Below are 26,137 nucleotides of genomic sequence, written 5' to 3' on the forward strand. Positions count from 1 at the left end.
CTTTATCACTGTTTTAAATCCTGGGTATGTTTCATCATTGTTTTAGCTTCTTTTGCTAGGTTGAATGCAGTAAATTAAATGGAACTTAATTTATTGATTTGACTTATTGACAGAACTTTTCAGTCTGTACCTTAACGTAAGGGTCACGATTCTGGCTTTTTAAACAGTTAACTTTTGTTCTTCCAGTCCTATTCTCAGTATAACTTCTAGAGGAAAATGAGCCAGCTTTCTAGAGGTTGAGAAGTAGCTACAGATGTGAAATAACTTTGATGTTGGGAGTGGGAAAAATTTAAATGATAAAGAAAGAAGTGTGGTGTGCACACGTTTCTCTGTTACTGAGACTTGGGCACTTTCAGACACTTCAGGGAAGTGCTTATCAAGGTTTCCACTTTAAGGGGTGATTCAAGGGATACTTCTCAAGGTCTTCACATAAACACCAAGCATGATTGTTAGTAAAGACATCCTTTCATCACTTAGTTCCATCTTCCATCATTTAAATACCTTGAAAAATCTGACCATAGGTCAACTGGATGGTTAGCAAACAGGTTAATAGTAGAGTTTTCAATTAGCCTGAGTGTCTGTTCTTTTAAATGCAAGACAGTCAGGAAAAAAATGTGCTGTGTGGAGAATCCTGCTGTCATTGCGTTAGTACTCCATTTTGGCTAAGTAGATCTGTGGATTAATAGCTTTTTAATAGGAAGGAGTTCCTATCCTAGGAGCCTATTATTATTTAAAAATGAAAAAAAAACCTCTGTTTTTTTCAGAACTTCTGAATTTTCAGAAATTCTGAAAATTATGTAAACTTACCTAAATGATGTTATGCTCTGACAAAATAAATGTGTGGGTAAGCATACAGGGCTGCCTTTAGCTTCTGTGATAACATGTTTACAAATTATTTTTTGTCCTCAGAAAGTGCAGAAGGGTTTCCAAGTTATGATACAGCTTCTGAACAACTTCACGAAGCAGGATATGATGCTTACATTACTGGACTGTGCTTCATCTCCATGGCTAATTTCCTAGGTATCTATGTAGTCTTTTTTTAAACTTTCTCCTTAGTACTGTCTGTAGCTGCTTATTACATACTGTATTTCTTCGTCTTTCATCAGGTTCCTTCCTCAGTCCTCCGAAAAACCATGTGTCTGCTAGATCAAAACTCATTGAACCTTTTTTTAACAAGTAAGTAGTTTTTGTATTAAAAGACCTGCTAAAACATGGAAATATTACTGGCCTTAGAATATATATCTTTAGCCTCAGAATCAATGGCTAACTGCATTTTTCTTTACACTTCAGTTTTGATTGGCTTTCTGGTTCATGCTAGTAATGCTGAAGCCAGAATTTGTACAGTAAATACCTTTTCTGTTGGAGAGAATGATTTATTTTCTGCTAACCTGTAAAAGGATACTTGGAAGAGTACCTGGACTGCTTTAATGGCCTTGTCCATGCCAGTATTGATAATATGTTTACAATTTAGAAAGTTCTTTCTGGAATAAGCTTTGGGAATAGTAGAACTGAAGAAAAACTGGTCAGGTGTTCTTTATGTTGTAGGACACTGTCAGAAACTAGTGATTGTTTAGTATACTTAGTTTTAACTGTCTGGAAAAACTGAAATATCCCTACTGTAATATCAATCCAAATAACACAAATCTGTTGTATTAACATTATCAGGTAACCCATTTTTAAGAAGGTATAATAAACATATATGGTTAGTAGTTAATGGGATGATGCTATGATCGGTATTTTGCTTTTGAATTGGATCTTCATGCAGATTACTTGAACAAATTGAAGTAAGACTTGAGAAATCTGGAAGTCTTTATGCACAGATTTGATTCTTTGCATACTTAATCTGTAGATTTTACCTTATGAAGCTTCTAAAGATAGTATAACCTGTCACATAAAGGGAAAGGAGTTGAAATTAAAAAGCTGCTAGTGCTTTGGTCTGTCTGTTTGTTTAAATTCAGGAGAAATTCCATCCTTTCAAACCCTATCATATAGGAGTTGGCAAAATTAATTATTTTAGCTTCAGGTGGGCCACACAAATGAGGGAATAATTGGGATCAATGGCTTTCAGCTTTCATTGGTCTGGAAACCAAATTACTATAGTGACAGCAGTTAGGTGATTCTCTTGACAGAGACATGTGAGGCAGTAACTCCATATGTTCTAGCAGATGTTATAAATTGTATGTACATTCCTTAGATTGAACATGGACCCGCAGTGACCACTTGATTTGAATTTGAAGGTGATGATAGAATTGATTAGCATAATTTCATTTTAACATAGGATTTATCACAGGGTTGTTTTCAGTAACACCAGCATGCACTCATGCCAACTAGTAGATGCCAATTGAGGGGGTTATTTTTTCTTTCTGGAGATACATATCTGCAACAAGTACAAACTGAAACTTCTAAAACTGCAACAAGAACATGTTAAATTTAAGCTTTTCAAGTTAAGATGTGTACTTCAAATGTGACTTTCCTCTAACAGTGACGTTTCAAAGTTTTGAGAGGAAGCCTGCCCGTGTCTGTTCCGGCTTCAGAGTTAACATTGCCTAAGTGTAACGAAAGGGAAAGTTAACAGAAAATTGTAGGGAGAACAACAGTTTTTTTTTTTTTTTTTTTTTTAATGTTAAGCAAGAACTGAAAATTACTGTTTACAAGAAAAAAAGAAAGTTCATCCATTCTGTCATTATTTGGAACTTGTAGCTTCTTGTTTCAGAAAAGCTATATATTATTTTTAAATGATGGAAACTTGGAAGACTTGCCATGTCTTACTTTCACATGATCTTAGAAGCTTTGCCATAGTCTAACTAACATCTGCCACATCACCTCAGTCAGAGCTTGGAGATTAGGCTGTCTCACCTTTTCCTTACAGTGAGCAGGCCAAGGCTTGTATTTTTAAAGCTATTTTTTTACTATAATGCAAAATAACAAACCAGAATAAGACAACTCCATTTATTTAATGATTTTTTTTTTTAAGAAGAAAAAAGATTTAAGTACATGTCAGAAGTCAGAACTGTTAGATATTTAAATGCACAAGTCTTTTGCTCTGTTCAGTATGTCCTTTCAGACCAGATCTCTATTTTAGCACTTGGTCTGTTTAGCACCTGTAAGTAGCATCCAGGGCTTGTGCAATTTACATAGTTATCTTAAGGTCCCTAGTAAGTATGTTGCTTCTGGGGCTTTTTTGCAGGTTTGCTCTGGGCTGCCAGCTAGCTTCCTGCTACACCTAGTTTTCTCTAGTTTGTGGTCTAGAAGCTTTCCCTAGCTGAGCATCCTCTCTTCCTCCTGGGAAGAAAAAAAACTATCTTCCTCCTTCCTCCAGAAGTTCTACCTGATCCTGTGGGCAGCAGTCAGAACAAGGAAACCTTTTCCTTTGTGCTGTAGTCATGTTCTTCAAGCAAAACACAAACTACAACATGCAAACAGTAAGCTAAACAAATGAAAGTTATACTATCTGTCACAAAAGTTTTTTCCTGAAAGAAGCTGAACAGAGTAGTTTGTTTATTATAAGGCAATTTATTTAGAAGCAATGTTCTCAGTTTGAACTACTATCAAGATAGTCTTGAAAATGTACTTTAAAGCAGACCACTTTATGATTCTCTGGGTTGCTTATAAAGTCTTAATTTCAAGATCTCTGAACACTAGATGTTAATATTTAAATACAGTTTAGAGATTAAACTTTTACATGATTGGTGTGACTGACAGGATTTTGGAAATGTTTTCTGTTTGAATAGGCTTGTCACTAATGTGAATAGCGGGAGTAAATTTAAAGCTGAAAAATCAAGCTTTGATTTTTACAAACTTAACCTTCAAAGGAAAGTAATACTTTTTTTCAGTAGCTATTTTGACCTCTTTTGTTATGTCAGCAAAGTTGGGGAACTTCCTGGCTTGCTGTTCAAGAGTGGTGGCAAGCAGATAGGTTAATGTTCATACAGGTTAATGATGAACATAGGTAAAATCTTTAGTTTCAACTTCTTGTAAGAGTGGAACTGATTAAAAACAGACTTTACCTTAGGGTTGTTTGGCTCTTAGGCATAATGCAGTTAAGTTGTATGATAAACAACTCAAGAAGCCAAGAATTCCAGAGATGCGTTTCTGTAATCTTTATGCTTCATTATATATACAACATGTTTGAAAAATCATGTTCATGTGAACAATCTGCTGTGAGTAATCCCTGGTGAACACTTAGGAGTTGAGATTATGGGACTTTTTACATTGTAATATCTAAACTCTTACGTGTATAATTTGAATGCTATATTGTGTTACATACTTCGGAGTTGATTTGAAATTTTTTGACCTGTTTTGTTTAGAGCAACATGTCTTCTTCCGTATCTCCCTGCCCCCATCCGCAAGCCCCTCCCAAACTTTTAATGACAACTATATTTCAGATCTCTTTGGGTTGTTTGAATGTTGTTCTTTTCTTTTGATGTAGCTGGAGGCAGGGGGTGAAAGAGGTGTAGAGAAATGAAAACACAATGTTTTACTGAGCTGAATAGCATGATGGTCTGTAGAAATATAAATTATTTTAGAAATTTTCTTTTCATACAAAGGGATATCAGAAACTAAAATTTGTGCAAATAGCTTGGTTTTGTGCTATATTTGTGGAACATGTCTCATCAGGGAGCTAGGTTCTCTGGCACATATTGCAAATCAATTTCTCCCTCTGCTTTTCTATATGAATTTAATTTTCTTTGCAAAATTAGTGCAAAGGAATGTCAATGTGCTTTTCTGCAGTTTGACTGATAGCTTTTCAGTCACAGTGTAAGAGTAAACAACTGTTCTTGTGCTTTCAGCCACATGTGGCTGTACTAGTTACTGAGTTGGGTTGGTAAACTGATCTGGGTTTAAAAAGATGCCTTTTCTTTTTTCAGCTGCATCAGCTTCTCTACACAGTTCATCACACAGCTGTGAAAACTTTCATCCTAGCTCAGTGCAGAGGAAGAATGTTACCTACTCTCAAGTAGTCTCAACTACTTATGCATTGCTGTGAAGTGGCATGATCATAGCCTTGCTCTCCTTATTTTACTTGACTTGCCACAGAAGCAATTGTCTTCTAAGTGGCTGTCTCAAAATACTTCAAAGTTCCTAGGGTATTGTTGTATACTGAGGAATAGACCTCTGTCCTCTGACCCTGTGATGTGGCTGTAGCGTCTAAACAGTGTAGGAAATAACATTTTTTAGCTTGGTCAGTATAGCTTTTAAATGGTTGTGAATTAATGTAGTGAAAAGCAATGTCATAGCTACAAGTTCACAAATCTAGCTAACTTAATATAAAGTAGGGTTCATGTTGTCATACCGAACAACCTTATTAGTTTAAATTTTCTGTAGATAGATGAGGAATCTTACAACCATAATTATGGATACTTAATTATGGATTATGCTGTAACTCAGTGTTCGTAATCCATGTGATATAAGTTTGTGCTACAAGATGCAGTTACTGCTGTAATGTACTTTTAAGTGCACTTAATAATAAAATTGGTATTTATACTGCCTCTTTAGGAGAGCGTGTGTTTGTGTGTGTATGTACTGTTTAGAGACATAGTTCTTTGACCAAACAAGTAATTGTAGGATTTGTCTTGGAGGAGGATAAAAAATGGATCTTAATTAATCTTAGGTATATGCGCTTTTTTTTTTTTTTTTTTTTTTTTTTGGTGTAAGTCTGTTCTTGCTGTTGGCCACTGTATTGCTTTCTTCAATGTGATAAAACCTGAGGGAAGGCAGTTTAACTAGTATTCTCCCCAGAAATTTTTGTTGTATTTTTAGTAAACGTCATCTTTATTTTTTTGCTACCTAGGAAACTAAACTAGTTATTTGAGTACTTTAAAAACTAGCTGGTTCCAAGAATTCTATGAAAGCTTTTTCTTCAGGTAGCTCAACTTAAACCAGATCTGTAGGGGGTTTTTTTGTTTGATTTTTTTTGGTTTGTTTATTTGTTTGTTTTTTGTAACTTTTGCTATGCTGCATGGATGATGGACAACCTTCATCCAGTGAAGACTAAACTGCTTTTACTGACTAGCTGAAATACTGTGTATTTAGGCTATGCTTATCCCCTGCACTGGAGTCCAAAGAAGGCTGTGGCTCTTACTAAGAGTGACATTGACATTATTTCAGATGAAGACATGAGCACAAATCATAGGTAATAAGTGGAACTGAGCATCTTTCAACAGTCTGAAGTGAAGTCCAGCTTACTAGCAGAGCACAGATCCCAGACTTGCAAGTTCTTTTCTGCCCAGCTAGGTGCTCTGTGATAGCGGTATGATCCCACTTGCTGTCTTCTGCCAGAGATGGAATATAGTCACCTCCCTTCTATTCCTCATTGGAAGATGTGTTCCACACTCCCTCTTTGTATTCCCCCTCCCTTTAATCTCATAAATGGTACCCTTCTGGGCTGATCACTGTGTCTCCTGTCTGTTGTTTTCTGGGTGGATGGGGTTTTTTTTTGTTTCTTTTTTGAGCAATAGCACTGCATGTCTTCTCAGTATAACCCCAAATCTCTAGGATATGTCAGAGTAAGGACGTTTTTCTCTCTTTCCTTCTGGAAGCTGTGTTCTGAAGCTAGCTTTATTCTCAAGATGTCACTCCTGTCCTGTTTGTATGGGTAGCTATAATGAAGCCAAGGCTGTTAGAAGTATGGCACCTAAGGCTAAACATAAGAAGAAACTCTAGCTCCTTTGTAAAATATCTTCATTACTCAGTAGTGCTATGCTGGAATTGTTAAAAGTTTCTGAAGTTAATTGATGCTGATGTTTCTAATTTTTATTGATAAAATTCCCTTTAGGTTCTGCAGTACTCAGGGGGACACTGTGCATATTATACCATATCTTCCTTGAGACTCAGCAAGAGAAATTAGATGGGACAGTGTATCATAACTGGTGCCAGTTCTCTGAAGACCCTCTGTCATATAGCCCATTTTCTCCCCAGTGTTTTTTTTTTTTCTTTCCTCTGAGTATTTATAGTAAAGACAAGTTATCAACTGCATTCCAGTAGACTTTCCAGTGGTACAAGTAACCAGAAGGACATAATATTCAAACTCTTAAAAACCAATAGTGAGCATGGTATGATACAAAAAATCTCTAGGGAATTACAGATCTGTCTGCACACTTAAAATGTTTTTATTAGCTGTTTATATCAGTTATTACTTAGTTGAATAGTGTAACTGTAATCTGATAAGCATTTTAGAAGCTTTTTGAAGTTACGGTAGAAAAGTTATTCATTTTAGCCCGCCAGTGAACACTGTATACAGCAGATGTTTTGTAACAGTAACGTGGCATCTATACCTATGATAGGATTTTAGGGTGCTTACCTTATTTTGGAGGAAAATAGTTTTCAGAGCTGAATATGAGCTTTTATTGAAAGCATTTCTTGAATGTTTTGAGAAACTCTTCAGTTACATGCTGAAGGGCAAAAGATTCATCCCTGTTACCTCCACTAAAGTGCTGTGATGGCTTTTGCAGTTTTAGGGTTTTAAGATCCATTCTGTCTAAAGCATGATGCAGTGCTCAGAAAATGGGAAAGTATATGTGTATTTAGAATGACAGCTTTTGCACTATCCACTGTGTAACTGGTTCTTAACTGTGCAGAGCTGCTACTTTCTAAATGTTCATTTCCCCACTTGTTTTAATTGTTTTCAGCAGTATCAATTTGGGACTTCTTTATTCTTGTTTTGTTGAATAAGTAAAATTACTAGCATGATGCCAAGTAACTTTTTGAATCTGGATTGGTAGATAATGGATTGGACTTAATTAGAGGGTCTGTTTGTTCTAATATAGCTTAAGATATGGTTGGGGGGATTAATTCTGTCTCTTCAGAAGCAACATTTAAAAAACTGTAAAAAGGAAAGCTTATTAAAAGGTCTTTAGGCAGAAATTTGCTAATGGTGTTTTTCCGTTTTGCTTCAGGCTATTTCTTATGAGAGTAATGGACATACCATATCTCAATTTGGAAGGACCAGACTGTAAGTAGCTTATTTCATTGTAAACTTACTACCATTCTGACAAATTTCCTGGAGGAGGAAGTGTACAGATTAATTATCGTATATCGAAAGCATGGGATATCAGCCATGTTTAGGTTATTAGCCACTTATCAAATGATCTAAACGTCACCTTTTTTTTTTTTTTTGAATGAAATAGTTACACCATAAGTTCTTCAACTTTGACCAGAGAATCTGCGTTATAAAGGGGATTGACTAGAACAGATTAAACTATTGTAACTAAATGTAACAGAGTTTGAAGTTAACACCTTTATGGTTATTTTGGGTCATTATTCTTAGGTACCATACACCATAAAAAGTGGGATCTTAACACTTTCCCCCTCTCCCCTCACCCCAGCAGTAAAAACAGGATGCAAACTAGTGAAGAGCAAATGGTTCTGAAAATCTTCTGGCCGTTTCACGATTTGTGTGCAGCAGTACCTTTACTGAACTTAAGTCAAAACATCAGAATTCTTTTGCCACATGAGGTTATGATAACATAAATGGAAAAATATTACTTGAAATATTTTTACATTTCACATTATTTCAGGTTACAGACCTGGGGCTCTAATAAGCTGCTAATTTAATTTCATTTAAATGAAAACAGATTTTACTAATATAAAGGTCCTTAATGTTATGGGATGTTACACTATGAGGGAGAAAATGTCGGATGAGTGTTACCAGTGATGTCTTGACTTACGAAACTGTGAAGCCCTGGAGGTCAGTCTAGTCCTCAACTAGATGAAAGCTTAGTTTTTATACTGTGAAGTCAGATACACAAATGTTGTAAAAATGATACCCATCTGGAAGCAATATTGATGTGAAGATGTTTTCTACTCTATGGATCGGAAAGCTCAGACTGGAGGATGACCCTTATTAGATGCTAGTTTAATGGTAACAGAATGCAGTTCTAGAAAGATGGAAGTAACTACTGGAGAGAAAAATATATGCTCTAAGGGCATATATTTAGTTTTTAAATGCAGTTAGGTGATCAGATCACTGAGCTCTGGCTCTGCGGATCTATTGGAATGGTTGTCTAATTATGTTGCATACTTCTTTCTCCAACTGTTTGATATTGAGTGGAAGAATGGATAAATACTTTGGGTCATTGAGAGAATGCCAAAGCTACTAAGCTGTAAAGATGCTACTTCCACTTGCTAGCCAACTTACAGGATTGTTTTGATACTTTGCCAAGAAGAGCTGCCAGAAAAGAATCTGCCTCTGAAAGTCTGTCTCTCTTATCTGAAAGGCACTCCTGTAGAACAGACTGTTGCAGATGTTACAGCATAATCTGAACCAGGAAGACTTTCTAAGCTTCAAAACGGAAAGTACATCTAGGGGGGCATGTTTGACTGGCTGCTTTAGAAACTTATTTCTATTCTGAGATTTAAATGCTACTGTGTGTTGAGGAAGCTGTCTGGTTGGTTGTTGTCTGTAGGGGCATTTTTGCAGAGAATTGAAGCCATACAAAGAATAAGGTCACACTTCTGTGGTAGATGTACTTGGAGACTGTATTTAAAAAAAAAAAAAAAAAAAGTGAGGTGTGGCTAACTAGATGACTGTCATAAGTCTTGTGTTTGTCAGTTTATTTGTCCTGTAGTATTTCCAATGTGGTCAAGTTAAAATCTGATCATATAAAGCTGTGTGTAGTTAACCCTTGAGTTAGCTTTAACAAACCACAGCAGTAAATTATAAAGTGGAACACTCCACTTTAATGGTTCAGCCTCTGTCTAACATCAAATGTCAAATGGCAAGGGAACATCTAGCAGTGTCATGCATAAAACCATAAATCTCTGCAGATACCTGTGGAGAGGCTCAATTAATGACTTGTAAATAGTTTCATATGAAAACAGAAAATATTTCAATATCTTTGTACCTTAAAATACAGTATTCCACTTGTTTCTTTTTAAAATATGATAGGAATTCACAGGTTCTAAAAGCTCAAGTATCTAGTGAAAGGAACTTCAGTTGTTTGTACATTGTGGTGATTTCTTACGTACAAATGATCTTTACTGGGTGAGGTCAAAGGTCCATCTTGTTCAGTAGCCTGCCTCTGTTGATGACCAAACCCAGATGTGTAGCGGGAAGTATGTAAAAGTAAGGCAGATATGTAGTGATAATTTCTGCTGTACTCTTACCTCGTCCAGCAGTTTGACTTGGATTCGCTCTCTCAGATTCACAAAGCTTCAAATAACTTTCAGTGTACATCAAAGACTTCTTCTGTACTTCTTCTTTAGATGTTGGCCTTTATATGCTATTTTTTTCTTGGTGCAGTTTTTAATTAAAAAAAAAAAGTCTGTCAGTGTGTATATTCTAGCTTGTACCTAATGTTACATGAAAACTGAATTGAATATTGTTTCACAGTAAGTTTTTATTGACAAAAAAATAGGAACATTGAATTATTGCTAAGAATTTTTTAAAGCTAGACCTGGAGCATGAAGAGGCTGTTGTTTTTTCCTTCTGTCCTTGAACCTGGTGCAAAGGATGCGAAGGTCTGGGTTTGTGGGCATTTCCCACTGCATGTGATGATGTTTCAATGTCTTACACAGATGAGCTAGTAGGATTTAGTATGTCTATTTCATGCATAATTGCAGGCATATTTTCATTGGTGCCTGATGTAGATTCACAGATCTTGGCCTATTTTCTTATTTAAAAAGAAAGAAAGAAAAGAAAAACCTACATGACCATATTGGATAAGTTTCTTACGATATTCTAAAAATACTAGTGTGACTCTTACTTAAATGCTTTTTTGTTTCGCAGTGCAGCCAAAACGAGATCATGTTCTTCATGTTACTTTTCCCAAAGAGTGGAAAACTAGTGACCTTTACCAGCTTTTCAGTGCCTTTGGTGAGTGATATAGTCTATCCTTCCTTCCTTCCTTCTATTCCCACCCCCCCCATCATGGCCATTAGCAAGTACCTCTGGTTTTGTTTGTTATTTTTTATATATTAACAGATGAAGATTTGCTCCTAGTATAGGTAATGATGAATTGCTTTTTGTAATTTTTGAATGATGTCCTGTGGACTTTCTTTGTAATGATGTGTTGAAAATGTCTGCCCTTATGAACTGTTCTTTAGAAATTTTTTTATGTGTTGCTTGTTGAATATTGTAGACCTTTGATCCTTTTATTTACAGCTTCTCCTGGGAGGAGGTAAGAGTTTATATAGGTGGGTAAAGGGAATGGGGATTGGTGTGAAAAGGCATATCAAGGTTTTAGGAATAAGGTTCATCCTGCAGTCTGCTTAAAGCCAGGTCCTAACTTACATGAGTTTAGGCAAGCAAGCAAGCTTGAAAATAGCCAATTTGATTTTCAAGATTGTGAACGGCATCCAAGTCAGAAGGAACAACAAAAAAAGCTATCTAATAATTGGGGACTAGTAGTCCTGTTGTTTCCCTACTAAGTATTAGTCTATAATGTAAGGACGTGGAGATCCTAATTAATTTACAGTGATCTCCTGATACCTAACTCTTGCAGCAGGAAACAATGGTTATGCTTTGCATCCCTAAATCAGACCAAGAATGATCTTTCATACAGCCTTGTGTTGGATGTTGTTTCCAAGATTTTTATTGCAGATTGGTTTCTAGTTTCTTATTCAAATAAGATCTTTTGGGCTTGCAAATAATTTGAAATTATTTTTCTGGGGCTTCCCCCCCCCCCCCCCCCCCCCCGAGAGGTAACTTCTTTCCATTTCTTAAAACATTTAATGTAAACCAAAAATTACACTCTTATTAAAATATTTTTTTGCATGATTTTCCAGAAATATTTGTTTGTAATACTTACAATATGTTATTGGAAGTAGCTTATTAAATGTTATGTATAATAGACATCTATGCATCTCTGGACCTATATAAAATTCACTCAGTTCCTTCTGACTTTGATCTGTACTGCAGCATAATGCCAGTATAATGCTGAATAGGATTTAATATTCCCGATTGGGAAATCTAGAATGTGAGAATGTAGAAAGTTACTGAGATTCTTCTGGAGTTGCTATGACAGGGGTAAGAAACAGCACAGTTTGGACATTGTTACTATAGGCTTTTAAAAACTCAGCCATATAATTTTTCTTACTTTATCAACTCCCCTTCAGTGTTGGTGTGAAACGCAAGCAGAGATCACTACCACCAGGGGTCGCACTTACACATCTCAAAATACTATTCAGTTTTGAAATTCCCATTTCTCTCACTTCTCCAGATTTCAGAGCTGAATGTTTTCATACCTGGATTTACAAACTCCTGGTATTTGGGTAGTACTTAATCTATATTTTGTTTTAGGTCTTATTGCCATGGTATCTCAAAACAAACTGCGGATTATTTCTTCCAAAATTCTAGGAGTACCCATGCTTTTTCAGTTGTAGCTAGACAGAGAGACAGTGTGGCGCAATGTGAGGTTAAGTGATTTGCCAAAAGCAAGAAAAAATATGGCAGTAACAGACATGAATTATCCCAATTTATTACACCATTAAACAAAAGTATTTTTAAATTAAGCTTTTACCTGGATTAAAAATCAATTGTTAAGTTAAATAACAACATTAATCTGACTTTATAGAAAAATTATTTTGAATTTGTTTTAGTCTAGTATGAATTGAAGCAGAGTTGTAATCTGCCATGAAGCTTCTAATGAAAGCAGTGAAACAGCTGAAGGGGCTGCAGTGTCATACTTGGAACTGGCTTACGTTTGCTACTTTAGAAGGGGTGTTCATGATTCTGAAGTCTTTCAGTACTGCAAGCATACCAAGTGGACACCTGTTCATGCAAGATGTTTTTATAGTCTCATGGGTGAATGTAGTTTCACTGTACAAGTACTTGCAGTACTGTGCAGTCTCTCAGAACACTTACTTTCTTTAAATTCTTAAATTTGTATAGTTTATTTGGTCATGCTGATGTGAAATAAGAAGGTATTAAAATAGTATTTGCTGGAATACAGCTTCTGTGTGTAGCCTTCACTTCTACTTAAATGAATATCTTTGATGGGCTTTAATTAAAACACATACTAGCACAGTATTATAAAAACTACTTCTTAAAAATTTTCCCAGTGAGTGGAGTCAAACCTATGCATTGTATTTTGTGAGAGCGTGAGTTGTCTTTAAGAGGGAGATGAACGGTGGTGTAGTTCATGGAGTCATAGTGAACTTGAAGATGCATAAATTACTTATTTTAAAATGTAACCAGTCCTTTGTGTGTTTAAATCTTGTTCTAGTAGTCCAAACTACTACACAGGCAAGTTTTAAGTGACTCTTAAGCACGTTTTTGAGACTCATTTAAAAGTTCCATGCACTATGACATCTGTTCCTGTTAACCACTCTACTGCAAACTCAGTGTTTAAGTTTTCTTAAAAAAAAAAAAAAAAAAAAATAGGTGGAGCTTGAAAAATGTCCTTTCAAAGGTAAACAGTCTAGTTCAAGGAAAACTTCTAATATTTTTATATATATATATATATATATATATATAAAAAAAAGTGTTCTTCCGAGCTTATGTTCATATAGACATGTGAGTTTTGAGTGTTGGTTTTTTGGTTTGTGGGGCTTTTTTGGGCATGGGGCGGGGTTTTTTTTTGGTTGGTTTTTGTTGTTTCTTTTGTTTTTGTTTTTGTGGGGTTTTTGAAAGTTTAATTCTATTTTTCTCTCTGTATTTCTGGCCTTTCCACCTTTTTCTCATGCCAACATTTCCTTCAGCTGTTCTTGCTTTCTTGGCACCCTGTCTTCCTGCCAGAAAGGTGGAAGCTCTGTTAACCCTTCTCAATTATTCACCAGGAAGATGTTGTTTGTGTTCAATATATGCGTCAACCTTTGCTTGTAGAAGAAAAGCTTCAACTATTTCTATTATCTGATGCAGTCAGTGTCGAGAAACTGTTAGCAATTCTATCGTGGTGTCAATGTGGTCTTTTTTTTTTTTTTTTAAATTAAATTGTAAGAAAATGGAATATATTAATAAACTTTTTTGGTTAAATGAAGGTCTGTATAGTCCAAATACCTATCCAAAGTGTTTAATTGCCACTAACAGTTCTGTAGGAAATATAAAAGGACAGAGGTAAAGTAAAACAACTTTCCTGCCTTCTAGCAATCTATAACTTAGGGACTCATGAGCTAGAGGTCACACTTGCATCTTCTCACTTGAGCCTGTCACAGCTTTCTGTAAGTCAGTCTAAAATCCTTCTTTATCCCATATATATTCTTGTCATCCACAGCACTTGGTGGCAGTTCCCTAACTGCAAATTAAGCATTGTATGAAAAATTATTTTGGTTTCAAAACTCCTGTATATTTTATTAGATGTCCCTTAGTTGTTTTATAAAGAAATAGTGAATCCCCTCTGTACATCTTTCTTTTAATTTCTGTTCTCATATCTTCCCCATAGACATATATAGGCATCTTTCTTAGAATTTTCTTTTGAAGGCTGACTCCCAGTTTACTTAGTCTCTTATACAGAAGCCTTTCCATACCTTTGGTCATTGTGGTATAAAAACTGAGGGAAGATCTGTTTGAATGACATAATCCATCAATATAATTTTATTCTGTAGATTTTAATGTTGTTTGCATGTTTGTGTTTATATATATAGAATATTAAATTTATTTATAGAAAAAAGCATGTTACTTTGCGCCTTCATTTCAGAAGCAACAGATCAGAATTTCATCTACTACTATTTGGGCAAAGATGTTTTATTTCACTTGGTAATTCTTTACTTGATGTTACCCTTTTTTTAGCAAGGGACATTGTTTGACATTGCATGTAGTAGCAAATAGACAAGGGGTCATATAGGCTAACAATGGTGTTTTTCAAAGTATTGAAGACATTTGATCTATTCTGGAAGTGTAAAGAGAGAAATCCTCTAGTTTATTTCTCTAGAGCTGGTGTTCTATTACATTGCTGTATATGGCTTATTTGGCTTAGCTGTGCAGTAAGCTGACATGCAGCTGTATTGATTGCTGAATATTGTACTTCAAGTGGAGATGCATTTGCTTTTCAGATCTTTATCACCCTTTCACCATACTTTTGAAATGCACAATATTTACCAAGTGCTTAATGATATTGCTGAATGATTTAATTTATTAATCTTGTCTCTCTTAAATTCTTATTTCTATATAATAATGAAATGTGACATAATCTGAAAAGAGTATCTTTTAAGCATGGAGAATTGCGTAAGAGCACTTGTTGCAGTTCTCTTCAGATTGCAGCTCAGTCTCCACTGTTTAATGTTTGATTTGTTCTTAAAATTATATATTTAAAATGTATAAATCTGAGTATAAAGGCAGCATGTGTTGGCAGGTATTGAAACCCTTCATTATCTAAAATACCAAAGTCATTTAGAGTGCAGCAGGCTTTCTGCAGCAATGAATAAGTTTCTGATACTGAAATGATGTGCCATCAATGGGTTGGATTTTTATTTGTTTATTTTTAATTGGTACTTAGTGAAAATATAGGCACTGAAGTCCATTTGAGTAGTAGCTGAACTCTTTCAAGAGATTTTAGTCCATCACTGATCCTCTTTGATATTTTACACTAAGGGCACAATTGCAAGATGTTCAGGTCATTTTTTTCTTTCTGATCTTTCTTTTGGTCTGTTCAGGGTAGGTATGGAATTAATTAACTATATATATCTAGGAAAGAGACAGAATCTGGACAGGTCTTCCATGCTGAAGGATTACAGAAGAGTATTGTCTCGCATGTCTCAAGATTGTTTAGAAAATTTTGTAATTTGTAATGCAAAAAGGGAGCACTTGATACACAAAGATTAATTCAGAGCAATAATTTGTCAATGCACTTGGAACAATGTTAAATTGTGCAGTAATTTCTAATATTTAAAGGAAACTTGGTGTCAGGGTACTACCAAATGCACTACAATTTTGAGTTGCAATCATATATCGGCTCAGGCTTTTCCTGTGTTGTGAAATGTTAAGTGTCCTGCCAAAAGCATATTCTCCCTACAGTAAAGACCCATACCCACAGGCAGCAAAGATCTATGTTCTTCAAAGACTGAATTATTAGAAATTGAATTTATTTGCTCTACAAAGTGTTTAAAGAAATTCTAACATTTGACTTCTCAGTGTAGGCTCTTCTTAATAGCAGCCTTAGCCCTTTAGTATAGGGAAATGTCAGAAACCATACTGAATTAATTGTGGTTTTGGCAATGATCAAAATGATTATAACTTAAAGTCCCTTAAAGTCCTAAATAGCTGGCTACTCAAATATATAGCATGCAAACTAAATCTAACTAGGCTTTTTTTTTTTATAATTAGAAAATCTGTTTATTATCTGGCTGTATTTCAGAAGAGACTTCTATAACCTCGTAACCTGTAGGCTAAATTAGATTGAAATAGATTAAACATCTGAAAATAAAATGCATTTTAAGCCATTTTGCATCATTGTTTTTAACCTTGTAACATCTGAAGGTTAAATGGTGTTGTAACATATATAACTTGATTTCCTGGTCTACCTGAAAAAAATTGCACCAATTTTCAATATCTGAATTGTACTAACAGTAGAGCACTTAGATGAGGACAGGAGATGTAAATGGATTTCAGACTATAATAAGAACTTGTGTCTGGAATGGGAATCCTTTCCTCCGCTTTTGCTCGATTATGAGCTCTTTTAGTGCTAATGTGACATTTTAAGCCGTTCACATAGAAAATGCACTAACTGATTGATTAATGGAGGAACTTATTTTCAGTTACTCTTCCATTGTAACAGCTTCCAAATGAGGTCCATGAGTTTGTGCATTTGTCCTCGTATTTACTCAAATTAAGTTTTCATTGCACATCTAGGAGATGGTGTATAGTGGGATCCAAACAAACCAGAGTTTGAAGATTTAGAGTGTCACAAGAACTGGAGTTCTCTACTTGCATGATCAATCCCCCCCACCCCCATCCCTCTACTGGAATTTCTTATCTTGGGTGTCTGTACTAGTGAGTGGTAAGTGGAGCTTGTCCATGCTGTGTCTTTAGGAAATGCTGCAGTTCTGAAGGATGGGTAGGTTTTAAAACCCAAAGAGCTGTTCTTTATTTTAGTACAGAGCTGAAATTTCCCAGAAAAAATTGCTTCAATTTTTGTTGTAGAATTGTATAGAACACATGAAAGGAAGACAAAAAAAAACCAACCCTAAGATTACTTGAATTGTTACAAGATTTGTTTAAAAAAAAAAAAAAACTATGAAGAAGCAGAAGAATGCTCTGGGAGTGAAAAAGTTATTAGACTTGTCTCCTTCCTTTTGGTCCTTTAGTGGGTCTAAGGGTGTATGGGATGCATATGCAGCCCTAACAGTCACTGCTTTTTGAACAGTTCTAGGCTCACGTACAACTGTGTATGCACTATGCACCTTTATAGTGGACAAAAGCCTTCTCAGGTGAAGTTACTCTTAGTTGACTATCTTTTATGTCACGGCGCACCAGATAAAATCTGTGACTGAGCCTAAGATAAAAACAGTCATAATCATTTTGTTTTGCCTTTTGTAGGTAACATTCAGGTTTCATGGATTGATGACACATCAGCATTTGTATCATTGAGCCAGCCAGAACAAGTACAAATAGGTAAGTGTTTCTGAATTTACTTCAGTACTAAGACTTCAACTGGCTCCTGTATAATGCTCTGAGCCAACAGGGTCTGTGATTCTAATGACAAAACTACTGACTTGGTTCAGATGCTATAGTAGGAACTAAACTTTTAGAGTACCAGCACATGCATTGCAGCAAAGACAAGCCCAAACTGGACTTGGTTGAGAGTTTTGTGTTTCATTCCATGACCATCTAAGTACCTGAACCTGTAGGCAGAGATTTCTTCACTTGATGCCATATTTATTGAGGTTATTTGCTGTTACTTTGCACAAAGCAGAGCTAGCAAAGACTTTTGTGGTCTTTGCCTTCAGATACCCTTTTGACTGATATACATGTTTGGTTTGGTTTACATTTGCAAGTAACAAATGCAGTGGGAGAGCGTTTTGGTGTATTGTAGAACACATGCAAAGTAATAGTCTCCAAATAGTCTGGACTGCTAATGTGTCTACAGTTTGTGTATTAATAATGTGTAATCTCTCCAGACTTTAATTTTTTTAGTTTTTATTTGAACTTTTGAGCTTAACTTTGAAAAAAGTTCATGGACATAAGTTCTACAGGAAAGTATACATGTTTAACTTTTTTCTTGAAAGTTCACTGGGTTTGGGTTTGTTTTTTTAATATATTGCTTCTTTGTTTGGATACAAGGAGAAGGGTTAGTTCAAAGAAAAAAAAATTGTGCATGACTACATAAATACTCTTAGTGAACCCACATTCCTAATTCACATAATTAGGACAGATAGCAAAATTTTACTGTTTACAAATGTGCAACGTACTCTAGAAAGAACCACTTCCAGTATAAGCAGCTGACTGAAAGCATAGAGCAAAACTTTATCTAGATATAAGAAAACAGAATAAATAACGCTCTTGAGAAATCATCAAGAATTAATCAAGAATTAAGGAAAAAACAAAGGAAGAGAGCAGCATCTCTGAATTTATTGAAAATACTGCTTTCGGTTATGAGGAAAGACAATCTTTTTTGGGTGTGGGTTTTTTGGGTTGGGTTTTTTTGTTGTTGTTGTTTGGGGTTGGTTTGGGGTATTTTGTTGTTATTGTTGATGTCGTTTTGGGTTGGGGAGTGTTTTGTTTTGTTTTGTTTTTAAGATTTTTGTTTGATTGTAGTTGGATCCACAAGCTCTTAGTGGTTTCTGTAGTTCTTTTGGGCATATATTTGAGGACTGACCCATAAACTTACTGCTGGGAACAATGACTGGAAGTGGACCATTATACATGATTATTTGGCATATGTTATGGTAGTGTCATCCCTATTTACTGAAATGCTTGCATCAAATGCTGTGGAGCCAGTAAGAACAGCAGTATACATACCACTTTTGATTAAGTGGCTGAAATTTTGTTGTTCTTAAGAGCTATCCTGCCAGAATTCCCATGATCAAGTTCTAAAAAGAAAAATGAGAAAACACCACCGAGTTCATCATCATCTATCTTACGAAGCTCAAATAAAGAAGCTTTCAGGTTCTGGATGCATAATCAGTGCATCTCTCTAATGCCTTATTAACATCCTGTGAGTGTTTATTATACTTCCTCATGCATACATATCTCTGCAGAGGATTTTGAGTGCTTACCAGCAGCCTCCTTACAGCAAATGCTCCGTAGTAGCAAGAGCCATTGTTTCTTCATCTATATATGGATACAAGGACCATATAACTTCTAGTGAGAAGTTCCAGATAAAGAATTACATCAAAATAAATGTGGCCCTATTTTAGCTAGCTCTGTAACTCAGGAAAGCATTGCTAGCACTTCTTGCCTGTGTTGTCTTAGTTTCTTGCCTCTGAAGCGTTCGTGATTTGTAAACTGTATGTATTGTAGTTAGTTGTGATACCAGCTCACCATCAAAGGTTTGAGGGAAATGCTGTTCATGCAGCAGCAAGTACATTATAAGATTGGAGGGAATAAGCCTTACTCTAAACTGTCCTAAGTAAAAAGGTACTGTGCAATCACAAATGATATGTTTGTGAAGTAGCAACTTACCTGAAGTGTCTGAAGCTTTTTATTTCAGACTTGATTAATCTTATTCAGAGTTTGATCTCCATGTTTGAGGTATAGGCTGAGGAAAAAATTGAATAAAGGGTTGGAATTGTTCCACCTTTTTGTCTTTGCAAGAGGATTTGTCTTTGTGGTGAAATACAGCAAAGTTGTGTTTTCTGCTTTTTAGTTCAGATGCCCTGGCGTACAGAATACCTATAGGTCATTGTAAGATTATATAGCTGTGCCTTTTTTCCCCTCTTCTTTTCAAGCTGATTGCTTGTTTTCTGAGCGGGACTTGCAAGACTATTTGTTTTCAATAAAAATCATGCGTTTTATATCATTTCATAAGCTGAAAGCCTTCCTAGATGCTGCTACAGTAACTTCCGCACCACTATCACCTCAGTTGCTTACCTATTGTCTGAATGTGTGGCATACACATTCATCACCACTATTTTATTTATTTTTAATTTTAATTTTTTATTACAGCAACTACATATTGTGGAAAGAACTGAATGTCTGCAGAACATTTAAACTGAATCTTTCTGGCACTGCTCTCTGTGTGTGTGTCTTTTTTTTTATGCTTCCACAAACAGGGAGGCTTGTTCTGTGGCCTGCATGCTAGAAAACAAGTTATTTGTTTGAAAGCTCAGGTGATTATTGTCCTTCATAGATTTTTTTATGAAATCAGGTTAGTAAAATCTCATATACTGAAAGCAGTCAGCCAACCAAGCTGATAAACTATAGCAACCTCAATTACCAAAAAGCTGTGCAATTTTTACTGTACAATCGCTTAAACCTCTTGGGTTTTTTTTCCTGTAATAAATACATCATAAAATCAATTCTGTTATTCTATTTCCTGATCTTAAATTCTTTAATGAACTGCTCTGGCAATAGAAGTCACTATTTGTACTTGTGATTTACTGAGTTGTGTTTAAGTGAAGAACCTAGGAAAAACTAATTATGTGGCCTGTTTTTTAACCTGTTTATATAAATATGTCTGCATCTTCTAGACTATATAAAAAGCCTTGGAGAAGTGTCAAACAACCTGCATGGAGTGTTAACTGATTCTAGGTCTACCAAATTTTTTTAAATTCAGTTCGGATCTGGGAGGTGCCTTTATTTTTCAGTTGCAGCAGTGACTCAAATACTGAATATTTGGCTGAACTAATACAGAGTTATAGAATTGAACAGCAGATCATTTAAGGACTGATCTGCAGTCATCCCTTGATGTACATACTCAGGATAACCAGTTGATGAATCTGCCTTGTTTCTTAAAAACTTTTCTCCAAGGCCTTTTTATTTTGTTCAACTTTATAGGTGTTAAAACAGAATTTGAATCATCATTTGTCCATATTTCTAGTTTTGTGTAACTGTATTGAAATTGTGATAATCTTGAGTCCTAAATACAGTTTTATTTTTTTCCATGCAGCTTTGAAAACTTTGAAAAGCTTTGCTTTTACTTTAAGATTCATTTTTACCTGATTAAAAAGGGGGGGGGGGAGCGAGGGAGGGGGGGATTTCATTTTTTTTCCTTCAAGATGTCCTTCACATTTCAAATAATTAGAATTAATTTTCATGCTCATGCTTAAGCTTTCCATCAAACAAATGACAGATCTCTTAAAATGTGACACTTTGTATAAGCCGTTCTATGCTGTTTCTGTTGCTTCTAACTCCTACCTTCAGGTATTTTAAATGGACTAAAAACTTGTTCATCTACACCCTGGGAATATGTTGGATTTCTCATGTTAACATGCAAAGAAATCCATTTTGAATATGTAAGTAATAAAATGTATCTGTTCATCCCCTAGTGCTCTTTAAAACAGTGTTCCTGAGTTATGTAATATCATGGATGGTAACCATTAAGACCTAGTCAAAAACTGATTGATAAAACATTGGTCCATATGCTTTTCTGTTTAAAAAGTATAAATCTGATTAGCTGAATTAAACTAATGAGTAGCTCTTCATATTTCACATGGTAATCAGTAGTGTATATGTGGCCAGGAAGAATGCACGTTCCAATTTTTCAAGTGTTACCCTGAAGGACCTATGAATCTTTGCACAGTATCTAAAGACTTGTTCCTTCTTCCACTTACTTTCCTCTGAAAAAATAAGTAGGGGAAAGGGCAGGATTTTTATAGGCAATTTTGGAGCTGCTCCTAAGTTTCAAACTGAATATAGCATGCTTAAAACATATAAAATGGAAACCTCGGGAAACAAGAAGCAAATCCCTTAACCTTCTCGTTTCACTGCTTATAATAATGTCCAAGAATCTTCACTTTATTTGGTTATTCATGTGACTCGCATATTGGCACTCTCTAATTTAGTATGAGTAGAAAATCATATTACTCTTTACAGTTAGAACATAAACTTCAGCTTGAAGTGGAAGCTGCATCAAGACAAATGTTAGTTAACTGTTTCATAATCACCACAGAGTTAGGTGCCTGCCATGTCTATATGTGCAAGTTGTACCTGCATATTTAGTGGGGAAAGATTCTTCTTGAGTTCTAGTGTGCTGTGTTCTCTGTCAGCTATCACTGTTGAACTGCTATGTTGTCATGTTAAAGCCAATAATGAGTTTGTGAAAGTGGTGGCTTAGATGGTTCTAATTTGTCACTTTTTACAATATGCTCTGCTGTAAACTGATTTCCAAGTTATAAGCACCTGAAAACAATAAGGGACAAATAAACAGTCTATTTTCTGTTGAGGTTTGCTGTTCAAGGTAGGTAATGAATAAGAATTTGTTAAATGGTTGATATTCCTTTACTTGGACATGTGGGAGACAGAACTTACTGTTGACAAATTGTACTTCATGGGGTCTCAGCATTTCTGTCAAACGTGGAGCACGTGCTTTTTAAGTATGTGGCAAAAGATAAAGCAGTGTGCACTCTTACAGTTGATAAATACAAGAAACTTCAGAACCAACTTTTGGTGTACAACTTCTGGCTTTTATGACTTTCAGCTTGCTGGGTAAGCTTGCTTTTGGATACTGTTTAGCTTTGTGTATTTATAAAGTTGGCTTTTCACCTGGAAAGGTTAGTATGAAATAAATACTATTTCAATGCTTCTTGATTTACAGGGGTCTAGACTTCATACAAATAGTCTGGAAATGGTGGGGAAGATGGGAGAAACTTCAGCTTGTCTTAACTTTAAAGTAAACGCAGTATTTTATTTTAATCAATAAATTTATGTAACCCAAAGTATTTCAGTGTTTCGACCATTTCAGTATCTCAACCATTCTGGGCAGTTAACTAGTTTGTGAGTCCTCAGTTAATGCTTTGTATCAATGATAAGCTCTTGTTATTCACAGTTTCCTTGAATTTTGTTGCCAGCCAACTTTCAGTAACTATTCAGGTCGCTGGTCTAAAAAGAACCTAAATGCACTCTTAAAGGGAGGTTTCTTTAGATCTCTTTGCACTTATGGAGTCTTTATAGACCATCTAAAATGTACTCTTAAAAAATGCTGTTACTTGAGGGTGGGTTAATTTCTAAAACATGGGAAAAGTCTTATAAATATGTTAGATTTTTAAAGTGCTTGAAAGTAAAATTGGGTTTCTGTTCTCAGACATTGGACATAGTTATATGTTAATGGAAATAATGGGCAAGTTTATCAGTGGTACTTCAAAAATACAACTGGTTTATTTTCCCTTAGCAGCTAACGCTTCCTCTTAATTCCCTTTACCTAAGGCTTAGATGTAGTTTAATAATGTCTATGTTCTGATTATGAGCAACATCTACAATATTTTAAGAACACTGATTCAATTTAAGAGTGATTTTAACTTGAGAATCTTCCTGAGAATGTTTTTCTTGCTGTTTTAAAATGCAATAAATACACTTAACCTGAAATTTTAAATACATGGGAAAAGCAACTGCTTGTCATAAATGGCAAGCATTGAAATAATCTTAAGTTGTTCCATGTGTTAGTGCCCTGATACATGAGCTCATACAGAATTTACTGTGTGCAAGATATCTTCTTCCTCTAGGCATTGAGTAGACCAATGTATTTAGACAGCAGGGGAGCAATGGACTAAAGCAGGTGCAGCAGCTGAAATTGTGATGGCCTTTCAATGATTCTTGTTTAAGTCATTAATCTTTCTGAACTGGTGAGTTTCTCAGACAGGTCTGGACTTTATGGTTTACAAGTGTTTTATAAGGTTTACTCTAGAACCTTCTACTTAGTATGAATGCTTACCACCACAATTTAAAAATATACACGTGTATTTTGAGATTGTGTGCATATCAGTCTCTTCTCACTGAATTTGGGGAAATGGCAGGCAGTATCTGCTGTATTACCCAGATTCTTTGAAAAAATTATATTTCACATGACTGTGTTCTCACCAATAAGATAATGTGAAATTCATGTCAGATACACACTCCAGGCAGGAAGCTTCCTTAATGTAGACCAGGGAAGCTGGAGTCATACTGTAGTATGTCAAATTTCAGCCATTACTGTTATTTTACTTTTTATTCAAATTATGTGCAGTCTCAAACAGATTCTCTAGCTTTTTGTGATTTCCCCTCTTCTCCCCTCACCCCCCATCAGATTTTGGATTCTTAAGATCCACAAGGTTTTGATGTTTTGGGAAAGCTTGGTTTAAATTTTGCATAAGTGGCTTAGCCTATGATGCTAAGTTTGCAGTGTTGAATCTTTTGTGGTACATACATGTGTATACATACATACGTATGTATGTGCAGATATATATATAAATATCTTGGTATTTCTCTTGTTAATTTTTGAGTGGCTTGAATTCTTGTGCTGCATCAAAATGGCATTTAAGATGAGAAACTACTAGTTGTAATAATTGTAGTAAGATATAATCACCTCATAGATGTGTGCTTTTACGTTATTTTCATGCAAGTTGGATTTTTTAAAAACACGGTATCTTGAAACTGCATATAGTTTTTCAAAAGTTAGTAATGATTTGTTATACATGCCTGTATGCTATGTAAAGACTTGAATGAAATAGTTTCGCTAGGAAGACCTGAGCAGTTAGTCTTGTAGGTTTTGCAATCCTCATGGGTAATAAGGGTTATCAAAATGGAAAATTTAAAGATTCAGTTTTATTTGGGATGCCTTTTTAGATGGGGACAGTATCAACAGATTGTTTGATGCAGTAGTGAATATGTTAATCCTGGCAATGGAGTGCAATCATTCCTGTAGCAAACTGTATCTGATGGGTGAAGTCATTATCTGGATGGTCCTTTCTGAAGTACCCGACATGTGGAGCATTAGTAGGTGCTTCAGCTGAAAACATCTGTGTTAATCTTGAACAGTTTTCTGGACAGCACTACCATGAGGGTGACTCCAAGCTCAGTTCACTAGTTCTTGTTCTGAAGTTCTTAACAAGTGTCAGAAATGTCATCAGATTTTGCAGGAGTGTGCTTCCTGCAACTGCTCAGCCTTAGCTGAAATGTTTAATTCGGTGGTATTAAAATATAGCTAATGGTTTGTGCCAGTCTTAATCCTTCATGGTTACATAAAGGGAATGGCTCTTTTCCCACTCCCAACAGTGAGCCCTCACTGCTTTTCTTTTGCTGGTTCTGTGTCCAGAAAAAATAATAAAGGAAAATTCTTGCTGGTTCAGTGATGTGAACTGGCTCATCAGCAGGTTAATAAACACCAGAAACACTGTAAAGGAGGGCGTGGGACCAGGTGGCTTGGAGCAGGGGCTAAGAAGCAAGGCATGGGATTCTCCCATTTAGTAACAAGCTGTTAGATGAAATCAGACGTTTTGCCAGACCATGGGTTCCGTTTCTTTCCAAAAAGCCTTTCCGATCTGAGCTCTCTGTGCTTTGAGTAATAATAGACGTTGAGACCTTCTATCTGACTAGAAAGGAAATGTTCTGTACACTTTACACTTTTAATTTGTAGATTAACAGATCTGAACACTTTACTAGTACTCCTGGAAACTGAAGTTCTCCAGTGTTCATTTAAAAGCATTTCTGTACTAGTAAATGCAGGGAATGAGATGTGGTGAATTTCTACTTTTGTTGTTCAGGAATCCTGACTGTAACAAGAAAATTAATTGCTAGTTGATATATTCTAGTCCTGGTTTTACAGTGGAACCTGTGGTATAAATCATAATATGGATAGCTACTTCACAACTTTCACATTACTGATGCAGAATTAAGAGGGCTGATTATAGACTTGCCATCAAGCACCTGCAGCCATATTTTTTCTCATCATTTAAAAAAAAACCACAAAACAAACCCTGCCCCGTACCCTCTCTTAATGTAATGTTGCAAGTCTTTTGACTACCTTTTCATTTGATTCTGTTTTTTTGAAATGAGTTAATACATTTCACAGCTTTTGTTTCAATTACTGAGGTATTTAAACAAGGTGCAAAGGTTAAGTAGCTTGAATTCTTTCAGTAATTAAATAGCTTCATCTGTAAGAGAGTTAAAATCCTTTATAACAATCTGCATACATGAGTATAGTATGAAATGTCTCAGAGGACTATACTATCATCTGTGTTCTTTGTGGAAAGAAATATTTTGAGTTTAAAACACTGTCTAAGGATCCTTCCTCTTTCTCTGCCATGCTTTGTACTTGGCATTTTGTCTGTCTTTTGTAAAACCGTTTTCTTTCAGATCACCTGTTCATTTTCCCATTTTCTCCAAATGGAGAGTCAAAGACTTATTTTGGTT

General features: G+C 35.5%; 1 protein-coding gene across 3 annotated transcripts in view; it reads left to right on the forward strand.

The window, feature by feature from the left end:
- Positions 1–26,137, forward strand: part of PARN (poly(A)-specific ribonuclease) — a 62,639-nt gene that overhangs the window by 18,299 nt on the left and 18,203 nt on the right. For all 3 annotated transcript variants that reach the window (XM_069809961.1, XM_069809962.1, XM_069809964.1), the window contains exons 17-21: positions 910–1,020; positions 1,107–1,176; positions 7,896–7,951; positions 10,727–10,813; positions 17,411–17,485. In XM_069809961.1, coding sequence (XP_069666062.1) covers positions 910–1,020; positions 1,107–1,176; positions 7,896–7,951; positions 10,727–10,813; positions 17,411–17,485 — 399 coding nt within the window. The remainder of the gene's footprint in view (positions 1–909; positions 1,021–1,106; positions 1,177–7,895; positions 7,952–10,726; positions 10,814–17,410; positions 17,486–26,137) is intronic.

The sequence above is a fragment of the Haliaeetus albicilla genome, chromosome 22, assembly GCF_947461875.1.
Source record: "Haliaeetus albicilla chromosome 22, bHalAlb1.1, whole genome shotgun sequence".
Lineage (NCBI taxonomy): Eukaryota > Metazoa > Chordata > Aves > Accipitriformes > Accipitridae > Haliaeetus > Haliaeetus albicilla.